The 13,023-nt window shown below is 32.7% G+C and overlaps 1 protein-coding gene across 2 annotated transcripts in view; it reads left to right on the top strand.

Annotated features, from left to right (window-relative positions):
• Nucleotides 1-13,023, top strand: part of MDGA2 (MAM domain containing glycosylphosphatidylinositol anchor 2) — an 875,114-nt gene that overhangs the window by 824,723 nt on the left and 37,368 nt on the right. For both annotated transcript variants that reach the window (XR_009264432.1, XM_058738955.1), the window contains exons 12-14: nucleotides 769-789; nucleotides 11,558-11,713; nucleotides 12,168-12,326. Coding sequence is in view for 1 of the 2 variants with exons in the window: in XM_058738955.1 (XP_058594938.1) it covers nucleotides 769-789; nucleotides 11,558-11,713; nucleotides 12,168-12,326 (336 nt within the window). In the remaining variant the exon portion in view is untranslated. The remainder of the gene's footprint in view (nucleotides 1-768; nucleotides 790-11,557; nucleotides 11,714-12,167; nucleotides 12,327-13,023) is intronic.

Below are 13,023 nucleotides of genomic sequence, written 5' to 3'. Positions count from 1 at the left end.
TGCTCTCGAAGTGATAAATGACTAATGATTTTACACAGATAACATTTTAACTGTTGGATTAGATGTATTTTTGTTGTTTCAGTAAAATGTAAAGTACTCATTCCTCTTCAGGTAGACATCAGTTGTCACTTCTATGGTAAGCACAATTAGTTTTTTGACATAAATAGGTCTTCTGGTGCACAAAAATGCAAATGTATTGCTTTTTATTTGAAAACCGTGTGTGTGTGTGTGTGTGTGTGTGATTAGACAAAACAGCACTGGTACAGCAGTTTGTTTTAGGGTGTGTGTAATAACATGATATAAGGAATGTCTTATTTTCATATATACCATGTTATTTTCACCAGAAGTAGATAACTGCAAAAAAAAAAAAAAAAAAAAACCTAAAATGTAATCTTTGTTGGATAATTGCTTTCATTGTTAAACCATCTAGATTATAGGTTGGCCTACTGTCAGCCTGAGTTTTGATTTCTGGGGATTTTTGCACTGGTTAAGATATAAAAGATCAGCAACTCCATTCCTTGGAAAAATGAACAAATCCCACATGCTATTTAGCATTGATCTTTTGGGTACTTTGAGACTGTTATTGCTGAGCTCCAAAGTAGATTCTATTCAATCCTCTAGAACAAAATGGATTGCAGACACAATTCTCCATGGTCACAGTGGGGGAGATCATTAAGTTTTGATAAGGAACTATGAGACACTGATTAGACCTTTATTTATAAAAGACATTCAAGCCATGCTAACATTAGTTTTTTGCTTTTCTTGTAGCTCCTGTTAATCCTCATTTGAGTAAGTATATTTTTTTACTTTAATAATTGTACAGCATTTCACAGTTAAGAAAAATAAAAAAATTCATAGGCATACAAGGATTATTTAGCAACTGTTCATATTTTGTTTAAAATGGAATGGCTTAGAAACAATAAAACTGGCGTTAAATGTGAATTGTAAATTTAAAATTTTTATGGACATGGGTATAAAGACAAATTATTTAACATTGATTATTGATTTTCATAATTTTTCCTAAATAGGGAGCCATTTCCAACAACTTAACATTTGTTATATGTTTAACTGGGGGATTTTTTTTATCTTTTGTAGCAGTGCATATCATTTATATTGCTATTATTAGTTTCTTTAATTTTCTTTTTAAATTTCTACATTCCAGTTGTAAAAGGTTATAGTTACTTAGAAAGTTGGTATTCAAATAGTTGAATCAATATTTTTCTTGGATCACTAATCTTTATCCTCATTTTTAATGAAGAAGATAGTCTCTTCACCATCCTGTTGATAATATTTCACATTAAAGATTGACTTGTATTTTTTTATTTTGTGCCTAGGAATATATTGTTCTTGGCTAATAAAAGAATGGAGAGTCACTTTACATTCTTACTCCCATCCATCCAATATTCTCCATTACCTATACTTACTGAAGAAAATGTGCAGGTCTTTTTTCTCATCTTACTACCATAGCCTTTTCTACCATAGCCTTTTCTACCTTTTCTTTTCTACCTTAGCCTTTTCTACCATAGCCTTTCAAGGATTATATCACCAATACCATACTACACAACATGCTTCTACCTTATTTTCTACTAAAGATCCTCTTTTACTCCATTTCCACATATCCAAATCATAACACTGAATACATTTATGGGTCTTTACTATTTTCATATTTCTTTCATGCACACTTCATTTTGTTCTCACCAATGACCCTTTAATGTGGATATCCTCAAGTCTTTGAGGTTCACTTATAAGGTTTAGCACAAATGCTTCTTTCTGCAATAAGTATTCTCTCCATTTGATTTTCTGTAACAATTTATCTTCATCTATGTGGTCAGCTATTTTTTATTTTGTTCATATTCCCCAGTAGATTAAAAGCTAAATATGTTTCTAATTTCTCGCTATTATCTCACTATCTTTTTGTCTATCACAGCATCTTATATTTAACAGGTGTTCAATGATCATTTGTAAAAAGAACAACACGACAGTTTCAAGATGAATTAATTGCATAAATCAGGTTCTCCCTGGCTTCCACCCAGGGTACTATTGCTATTTAATTACTATATTGATTATAATTCTTTTGAAGGTAAATTCTCTGACTATAATTTCAGTAGAAGTGTTTAAAAAGAGTTGTCATGGGAAGATTAGATACAGCAAAAATCGACAAATATTTCAGTTCAGGAAATATTTGTCAGAAGCTTCAATTTACTGGAAAAAATGCATACATAAATAAACAGTAGAGCTTTGTTTGCTAACAGGTTACTTCCATACAATGTAATAAGTACCATTAATTTTTTGGCAAGTGAAGTTTTACAGAAGACATGATGCTATTTTAATTGGGTCCTGAACATTGAGTAAAGGTCCCTTTGGTGAAGAAGGTGAGGAAAGGCAAGCCTGTCATCAGAACGAAGGTCATGTTCAGATAATTACTGAGCAAAGCTCAGTGTGTCTGGAGTATGATGTTCAAACATTACAGAAGCCAGAAATGTGCCCTGAAGATGAACAATATTAATTAGAATTTGAGTGTTTCTTTTAAAAGCTTGTATCCTTTAGGTGATAGTTACCAACTTCTTCCTCATTAGCATTTTTTTTATAGTCAAACAATGAGTTGGATTTTCTATTTTTAAAATAATTTCCAGTATAACTCTCTATGCCAAAGATTTCCACTGACTGTACTTTTTTTTTTAAATTTTTAACATTTATTTATCTTTGAGACAGAGACAGAGCATGACGAGGGAGGGTCAGAGAGAGAGGGAGACACAGAATCTGAAACAGGCTCCAGGCTCTGAGCTGTCAGCACAGAGCTGGATGCGGGGCTAGGACTCACAGACCACCAGATCATGACCTGAGCCGAAATCGGATGCCTAACCGACTGAGCCACCCAGGCGCCCCAACTACTGTACTTTTTTAAAATTTTACCAAGTTTCGATACGGTAAAAGAATTGTTTAGAACAAAGACTTTTTAGTAAACATCATACGATGATTTCCATAATTTATAAGGGTATTTTTTTAAAAAGGGTAATTATTTTTATGTTTTTGACATAAAAATACATACAATATGAGACCTATATTGACAACAAATCAAACTAACCTTAATTGCTCTTTTGCGTATAACAACTTATATAGTCTTCAGGTGAATCTATTTATCCTAGGTATCTACTTCCAAAATATCTATATAGAGTAAGTCCATGAATTTTATCATAGTAGGATTCTTCATTAGACTAAAAAAAACTGACTTTTTAAATTTAAAAGAGAAAGGCGTTCTATTTATAGTGTCTTTTAAAAACTCTTTTGGTTAGTCTTTTGAACTGAAAGGAAGGATGATTAGTTGTCAGAGAACTGCAGTCCTCTGGTAGAGCAGCAGTGCTCAGTTGCCCTTCTCATACATGTCTTGTTCCTCAGGAAGGGCACCCTTGGACCAAACCTGAAGTTTAGTCCATGATTGGACTGTGTTAATTGAAAAGAAAACAGGAAAAAGTTGAATTTCAACTGAAATGAATTCTGAGATCTCACAAGTACCTCACCAATGGAGTTGAAATTTCCCACTGTAAAGAGGTTTTAAATTTTTTGAAAAGCAAATTGTTAAAATTCAGAACTTTGTTTTTGGATTTCAGAAAGTTTGTTTTTGGATTTCATTTGCTTTATGTTAGAGATTATAAGTACAAGACGGTATGTGTATATATATGAAATTCATATGCTTAATATAATATATAACCATAAATATGCATTATAATACAAAGAATGCATATCCATGAAAATTCACTACCTTAAGAAAACAGCTTAAAACTAAAAAGAAAATTTATTGTAATAACCCACTCTAAAATATCAATCCCAAGTTAGAACTAATGGACAAATTAAGTAAAGTGATGTGATATAAAATCAGCATACAAAAACCTGTGACATCTCTGTATATTCACAATGAACTTTCTGAAGATGAAATTAAGAAAACAATCCCACTCAAAAACAAAAGAATAAAATATTTAGAAATAAAAATAATTTAGAAATAAACTTAACCAAAAAAGTAAAAGACTTCTACATTAAAAATTATAACACATTGTTGAAGGAAATTAGAGAAGACAGGTAAATGGAAAGACATCCCACGTTCATGGATTAGAAGAATATTGTTAAAATATCCATATTTTCCCAAACAATCTACAGATTTAGTGAAATCCCTACCAGAATGTCAATGACATTCTTTACATAAATACAAAAAACAATCTTAAAATGCATCCAGAACCATTAAAGATCCCAAATAGCTAATGTAATGTTGAGCAAGAAAAATAAAGCTGAACGCATTGTACTTCCTGATTTTAAAATACATCACAAAGCTACAGTAATCAAAGGAGAATGGTACTGGCATAAAAACTGTCATTTAGACCTATAGAACAAAGTAGGGAACTCACAAATAAATGTGTGAATTTCCAGTCAACTTATTTTTGACAAGAGTACCAAGAACATACAATAGGGAAGGGACAGTTTCTTTAACCATTTACATTGTTGGTGGGTATGTAAATTGCTAAAGCCTTTATAGAAAACAGTGTAGGGCCTCCTGGATGGCTCAGTCAGTTAAGTGTCTGACTTCGGCTCAGGTCATGATATGCAGTTCTTGAATCTGAGCCCTGCATCCAGCTCTGTGGTGACAACTCAGAGCTTGGAGCCTACTTCAGATTCTGTCTTTTCTCTCTCTGCCCCTCCCCCTCTCATTCTCTCCCTCTCTCTGTCTCTCTGTCTGTCTCTCTGTCTCAAAAATAAACATTAAATTTTTTTTAAAGAAAACAGTATAGAGGTTCCCCAAAAATTAAAGATAGAATTACCAAATGATCCAGCCATCTCACTTCTAGGTAAATATCCAAAGGAAATAAAATGTCTGTCTTGATGAAATATCTGCGATGCAAAGTTCATGGTAGCATTATTCACAATAACCACAAAATGGAAATGATCTAAGTGTCTATCAATGGATTAATGGATAAAGAAAATGGAGAATATTAAACAGCTTTTAAAAAGAATGTTGTTCTGCCACTTGAGACAACACCAATGAATTCATTTTATTATGCTAAATAAAATAAGCCAGACACAGAAGGACAAATGCTGCATAATATCATTTACATGGAATCTAAAATAGTTAAACGCAGAAGCGGAGTGTAGAATGGTGGCTGCCAGGAGCAAAAGGGAAGGAGAAATGGGGAGATGTTGGTCAAAGGGTATATAATCTTTCAGTTATGTTAGATGAGTGAGTTCTGGAGATCTAATGTACAGCATGGTGACTATGCTTAGCAATACTGTATTATATCCTTGAAATCTGCTAAGAGAGTAGATCTTAAGCATTCTCAACTCCAAAAGAAAGGAAGAAAAACAATGGTAACTTGTGATACGTGAAGTGATGGATATATTAATATGTTTCACTTTGGTGATCATTTCAGAATGTATATCAAAACATCACATTGTATATCTTAAATGTATATAATATTTTTTGTCAATTATATTTCAGTAAAGCTAAAAAAAATAAAGTTAAAAATAAAGAAATGGTTGGGGTGGGTGCAAGAGGGTCATTGGGCTAGAGGACTACAGGGCATCAGGGTGCTTATCCCCAAGTTTTAATCTGTCTTTATCATGTTGAGAAGAATTTGAAAAGTAAAGCACAATTTTGGAAACCTTGTAATGTAGAATATCTCAAATATATTAATTTATTTCTATGGAGCCCCTGAAACCACCAAAATTATGTTGTAGTTAGAAATCTCGTGAAACTTTCAAGATTAGATCAGTTTTTAGGTCTGTATTACTTTCTTAATGTTTTAAAGGTTTTTTTAAATGTTTTATTTATTTTTGAGAGAGAGAGAGAGTATGAACTGTGCAGGGGCAGAGAGAGAGGGAGACAGAATCCACAAAGCAGACTTCAGGCTCTGAGCTGTCAGCACAGAGCCCAACACGGGGCTCGAACCCATGAACCATGAGATCATGACCCAAGCCAACGTCGGACACCCGACTTGACAGAGCCACCCAGGCACCCCATATTACTTTCTTATTTTATGATATCTTTTAATATTTAATATAATACTGACTTTTGATAAATTTTTACAGACTGAGGCTTTTTCATTATCTATCAAGATATTCCTTATTCCAATAAACTTTTTAATGAATAGCTTTTTACATAATTACTTAACATATAATGACAGGATAATCATAGGATTATTATAGTCCAAAATGGTGTCTTTTTTCCACTTTTTCTATTTTTTCATAAAATCTCTCCAGTAATAGGTTTCTTCACTGTAGATGTATGTCTACAGAAGTAATGAAGAACTATTAAGATTACTTATGTATCTTTGTCCAATATGAATTATTGTAGTCTTAAATCGTACTGTGAACAACTTGTGATATCTATAAAATAAGCCTTTTAGGTGTATCTAAAATTATAGACATGTTTTAGGTTCTTATAAGCTGTATTTTTGCTTAATTTTCCTATGAGAGACTTAAATTTTCAGGTTTTAAAAACTTTTGTTTTGGTAGGCAAGTTTTCTTTTTTTTTTTTGAAACAGGGCTAAATTACACAAAAGATATGTTTAAATGTCCTTATAAAAATTCATTATATATAATTTTAAATAACATAAAAAGATTTGGCACCAGATTTATAAACAAATCCTGAAGTTTTACTTTTGTTTTTGGACATTTTCTTTGTGTGTATACAATATGTAGTTAAACAACTGAAAACATTTAAAATCAGGGATTGCTTTATTACAACTCCAGAATAGTAGCTAAAGGAATCCCCTGTCGTGCCTAAAAAACATTTAAAGAAATGAATCCACGCATATAGCTACCCTGCTGTCACCAACATTAGATCTCAATTGTTAGACTCAGGCAGTCCTGTCTTCTTTAGTACAAGATCCATGGTGTAAAGACGTGCTAGAAAATATTTTATATGGGATATTGTTTATCCAGAAATGTACTGATTTAGAATTCACTAAATGCTTATGCTCCCTATCAATATTCCTATTCATAATATGGAATATAAATAAACACAAAGAAGTACAGCAAGTCTTGAATCTGAAAACAAAAACAAAATAAAACAAAAACTTATTCCTTAAATTCAAAGGGAGAGTTTCTGTTTACTTTTTAAATGTGTATGCCAATGATTTTCTTTCTACTTCTCCTTCCTTCCTTCCTTCCTTCCTTCCTTCCTTCCTTCCTTCCTCCCTCCCTCCCTCCCTCCCTCCCTCCCTCCCTCCCTCCCTTCCTTCCTCCTACCTACCTACCTACCTACCTACCTACCTACCTACCGGTTTCCAGCCTTTCTCCCTCCCTTCTTTCTTTGCTTTTCTCTTTCTTTTTTAAATTGTGATTAGAACACTTAACCTGAGATCCACCTTCCTAATAATGTTTGAATATACAATATAATATTGTTATATACAGGCATAATGTTGTACAGCAGATCTCTAGAACTGACTCATCTTGCAAAACTGAAAATTTATATCTTTTGACCACTATCTCCCCAATTTCATCTTCCTCCAGCCCCTGAAAACCACCATTCTACTCTCTGCTTCTATGCATTTGGATCTTTTAGATTCCTCATAAGTGTAATCATGCAGTATTTGTTCTTCTAGGATTTGCTTAATTCACTTAGTATAATGTCCTCCAGGTTCATTAGAGTTGTCACATATGGGAAGTTTTTCTTCTTTAAGGCTGAATAATATTCCATCGTACATATATACCACATCTCCTTTACCCATTTATCTATTGATGGGCACTTAGGTTACTTCTATATTTTGGCTATTGTGAAATGTGCTGTAATGGACATGGGAGTACAATTCTCTCCTTGAGATAATGGTTGCAATTTTGGGGGATTCTGGGTAGCTCAGTCGATTAAGCATCCATCTTTTGCTCAGGTCATGATCTCACATTTGTGAGCTCGAGCCCCATGTCAGGTTCTTTGCTGCCAACTGAGCCTGGAGTCTGCTTTGGATTATGTCTCTCTCTGCCCCTCCTCCTGCTTTGACTCTGTCTCTCTCAAAAATAAACATTAAAAAAAAATGGTTGCAATTTTTTTGATAGAGACCCAGAAATAAGATTGCTGAATTATATGGTACTTTCATTTTTAATTTTTGAGGAAACTCCTTACTGTTTTCCTTACTGCCTGTACCATTTTACATTCCCATAACAGTGTACAAGGGTTCCAATTTTTCCATATGCTTGGCAATGCTTGTTATTTTTTTAATTGCCATCCTAACAGGTGTGAAGTGATACCTCACTGGGATTTTGATTTGCATTTTCTTGATAATTAGTAATGTTGAGCTCCTTGTGTACTTATTGGCCCTATCTATATATCTTTTGGGAGCAATGTTTATCCAAGTTTTTTCCTTATTTTTTAATCAGGTTTTTTTTTGCTATTGAGTTCTAAGATTTCCTTATATAAAAAGGTGGCTTTTTTCACTCTGTTGTTTCTTTTGCTGTGCAGAAGCTTTCTAGTTTGATGTATTTCTATTTGCTTATTTTTGCTTTTGTAGCTTGTGTTTTTTGCTGTCATATCCAAAATATCATTACCAAGACTAATGTCATGAAAGTTTTTCCCTATGTTTTCTTCTAGGAGTTTAACAATATTAGGTCTTACATTAAAGTATTTAATCCCTTTTGAATTTATTTTTATGTATTGTGTGAGATTAGGGCCCACTTTCATTCTTTTGCATATGGATGTCCAGTTTTCCAGCAACATTTTTTGAAAAGTCTTTTCTCTCCCCGTTGTGTGTTCCTGGCTCTTTCGTCAAGATAATTTGGCTGCATATACATAGAATTCTTTCTTGGCTCTCGATTCTGTCCCATTTGTCTGTTATGTTTTTATGGCAGTACCATACTTTTTTTATTTTATTCTTTTTTATAAATAAAAATTGCATATATTTAAGTTGTAAAATATAATATTATATATATATATATATATATATATATATATATATATATACACACACATACACACACATATATATATACTTTCTCTATATATATATATGTAAATGTATACTACCCTCAAACAGCACGGGTTTAAACTATGTGGATTTTTTAAAAATCCACATTGTAGATGCATTTTCTCTTGAGATTTTCTTAATTTTCTTTTCTCTAACTTACTTTATTGGAAGGCTACAGTATATAAAACATATAACATATAAAACATGTATTAATTGACTGTTTATGTTATTGGTAAGGCTTCCAGTCAACTACTTAAGTTAACTAGTTAAGTTTCTGGGAAGTCAAAAGTTATATATGAATTTTCGACTGTGTAAGGAATTGGTGTCCCTATTCAGGGGTGCACGGTACATAGTAAAATGACCACTACAGTCAAGTTAATTAACATATCATCTTGACACATAGTTACATTTGTGTGTGTGTAATGACCTCTACTCTCTTAGTGCATTTCTAGTATATGATACAATATTATTATCTGTAGTCATCATGCTGTACAGTCATCATATCTAGAGTTATTCATCCTACATGCCTGCAACTTTGTACTCTTTAGCCAGTGTCTTTTCATTTCCCCCCTACCTGCCCCTGATAAAGACCACTATTACTTTCTGCTTCTCTGTATTTTGACTTTTTTTAGATTCCACATGCAAGTGATATTATGTAGGGTCTTTTTTTTCTATGTCTGACTTATTTTACATAGCATGTCTTCCAGTTTCATCCATATTGTTGCAACTGGCAGGATAACTTTCTTTTTTTTAAGATTTGGAGGCATCACACTGAATAATTTTAAATAATGAAATGTATATAATATATAAAAATATATCTATGCTTTATTTAAAATATATATATATTTATATATATTAAAATTTTTATTATTTAAAATTTTTATTATTTAAAATTATTCAGTGTGATGCCTCCAGCTCTGTTCCTGCTCACAGCTCTGTGGGCAGTCCAAGGTCTTTCATGGTTCCATATGGATTTTAAAAATTGTTTTCTACTTTAATAAAAAAAGTGCCATTGGTATTTTCATAAGTATTGCATTGAATCTATAGACCACCTTAGTAATATGGATATTTTAACAATAAATCTTCTAATCTATGAACACAGGATATTTCCATTTATTTTGTCTTCTTTAATTTCTTTTATCAATGTATTATAGTTTTCAATGCATATGTCTTTCATCCCTCACTCAGTTAAGTTGGTACCTAAGTATTTTATTCTTTTTGATACTGTAAATGGGATGGTTTTCTTCGTATTATTTTTTTTTTTCAGATACTTCATTGTTAGTGTATAGAAACACACAGATTAATTCAGGGGCATGATTCCAACTTCAAGGGCTCCGCTTCCAGGGATAGCTGTCGGATAAGTCTAACTCACTGATGCGGGAAAAACAAGAATCTCTGTTTTTTAGATTCTTATATCTTATGAATTCCAGGGAATCTGAACTGGGTTTTGACTTCATCATTTACTATCGCAACTTAGTCAAAGTTTTCTCTTCTGTGAGCCTCATGAGTTAGTATTCCTGTGATTTCATAGAGGTTTTATGGGTTTGAATGAAATATATAAACTATGTTTAATATTTCTCTATTTAGATAATTTTAGTTTTGTGTCTAGTTGACATTATCATCTCCTTTATTGTCTCCTATATTTCAAGCAGGGTACATCTCAGTAAGAAAAACCTTGATACCTAGAAAGGTTACTCCTGCCTACCCTCATTACAGGAAGAAAACTCTCTCCGAACTTTTTGTTGGGTCTGAACTTAGCATGTGGCAGGCATCCAGGAAATCCCAGGCCTTCCACAATCTTCATAAATTCTTTTCATTTTTTTTTATTTCTAGTGAATTTCAACCATCTGCCAAATTCACATTTAAAAAAACATAAAAGATAACTACTTTTTAAAATATTTTGCTATTATCTTCCCCTAAGTAAACTTCCATTTCTGCAAGTGCTTATATGTGAAAGCATCTCCAGAGATGGTGTGAAAAATTTTAACTTCAAGGTATACAGCTTTAAAGTGTTGTCAGGTAAATTAATAAAGATAATTTTATAATTGACAATTTTGTTTGTGTTGTTCTTATACTTGAAAAATGAAAGTTGAGAAATGTCATGGGGAGCCTGGATGGCTTAGTTGGTTAGGTGTCCGACTTTGGCTCAGGTCATGATCTCGTGGCTCATGGGTTCGAGCCCCACACACATCAGGGTAAATGCTGACAGCTCAGAGGCCTGGAGCCTGCTTCAGATTCTGTGTCTCCCTCTCTCTGCCCCTCCCTCCCTTGCGCTCTCACTCTCTCTCTCTCTTAAGGATAAATAAACATTAAAAAAAATTTTTAAAAAGTTAGGAAAAGTCTTCAGCCATAGTTAAATTTTAGTTAGTTAGATATTTCAGAGGAAAATGACTTGGGTTTAAGATATTACTGGCTTATATACATCAAGATTATTTTTCTCTTTATTAAAATTGAAATAGTTTCATGTTTAGTCATACTCTTTTGCACTATCATGGCCCTGGTGCCATTATGGAAATCTTGCATTATTATTGTTGTATGATGTTTTAAAATTTTTATAAGAATATTGTGCTTATATTAATTTAATTAATATTAATTTAAGTAAAATTTGTTAACAGGAGAATTTCACTGTGGATTTGAAGATGGTAACATTTGTTTATTCACCCAAGATGATACAGATAATTTTGACTGGACAAAGCAAAGTACTGCAACGAGAAATACAAAATACACTCCAAACACAGGACCGAATGCTGATCGTAGTGGCTCTAAAGAAGGTATGAGGGTATGAAATGTACTCCAGTCTTGGACTTCTAAAAATGCCATTAATATGACATGCACAGAATGCTTTGCTATAGATTTGAAGACTATGGGATAAAACCTTAAATTTTTAATGCATAGACTCAATAATTCAGATATTTCCAAAGCTTGTAGACATTAATTTTCTCTCAGACCTCACAGACACATATAGTTGAGAGATTAGATGTTTTTGATAATTCAAGTCTAAAATTCCTATTTTGTTTAACATTTTTGTACATTCAAGCAATTTTATCTTTCATTATGTAGATCATTTATTCTTGATGTTATATATATAAAGATTTCACAAATTATATCAAAATTCTCCTGTGCATCTAGAATGTACTTCTTATAAAAACTCTAAATCTCCTTAATGATTAAATTTCATGTCTCCTAATAATAATTTGTCTAAACATTTATGTTGTCTTTTTAAAGGTTTTTATATGTACATTGAGACATCTCGACCCAGACTGGAAGGTGAAAAGGCCCGACTTCTCAGCCCTGTTTTCAGCATAGCTCCTAAAAACCCTTATGGCCCCACGAACACTGCATATTGTTTCAGCTTCTTTTATCACATGTATGGACAACATATAGGTGAGATGGCAAGAATTATTGTTTCTTCTAAAGTAAATCATAAGAAAAAAATGTTTACCAAGACACAGCATGAAATCAGTTTTAGTCAAAGAATATCATCATTGACTTTTTTTTAAAATGTCTGTTTATTTTTGGGAGAGAGAGAGAGAGAATGTGAGCAGGGGAGGGTCAGAGAGAGAAGGAGACACAGAATCTGAAGCAGGCTCCAGGCTCTGAGCTGTCAACACAGAGCCTGACATGGGGCTTGAACTCACAAACCATGATACCATGACCTGAGCCAAAGTCAGATGCTTAATTGACTGAGCCACTCAGGCACCCCTGTTATCACTGACTTTTAAATTACATACCTTCAAATTGCAAATTAAGAGGCTAAGAATGTTCCCCTATCGTGTCCTAATTTTCAAATTTTAGATTCAAATTTGAACTTTTGGAGCATTACCTACCTCTTCTAGAATCCTAATTCACACAGACCAGAGTTAAATTCTTGATGCGATCTTATTGTGGAATTAATAGCAGTATAATTTAAGCAGCTTCTTTTCAAAGAAATTTGCTCAAATAATGACTCAGTGTATATTAATGACCATGAAAAGAGGTATTGCCATATTTGGAAGATAAATACCTTTAGCACTGTCTTTGCATTTGGAATACTGGGATAATATTTTCTTGTTTATAAAGTATGTCTAACATACCTAGTAGG

This window comes from Neofelis nebulosa, chromosome 7 (assembly GCF_028018385.1).
Source record: "Neofelis nebulosa isolate mNeoNeb1 chromosome 7, mNeoNeb1.pri, whole genome shotgun sequence".
Lineage (NCBI taxonomy): Eukaryota > Metazoa > Chordata > Mammalia > Carnivora > Felidae > Neofelis > Neofelis nebulosa.
This window is presented reverse-complemented; position numbering and strand designations above follow the sequence as displayed.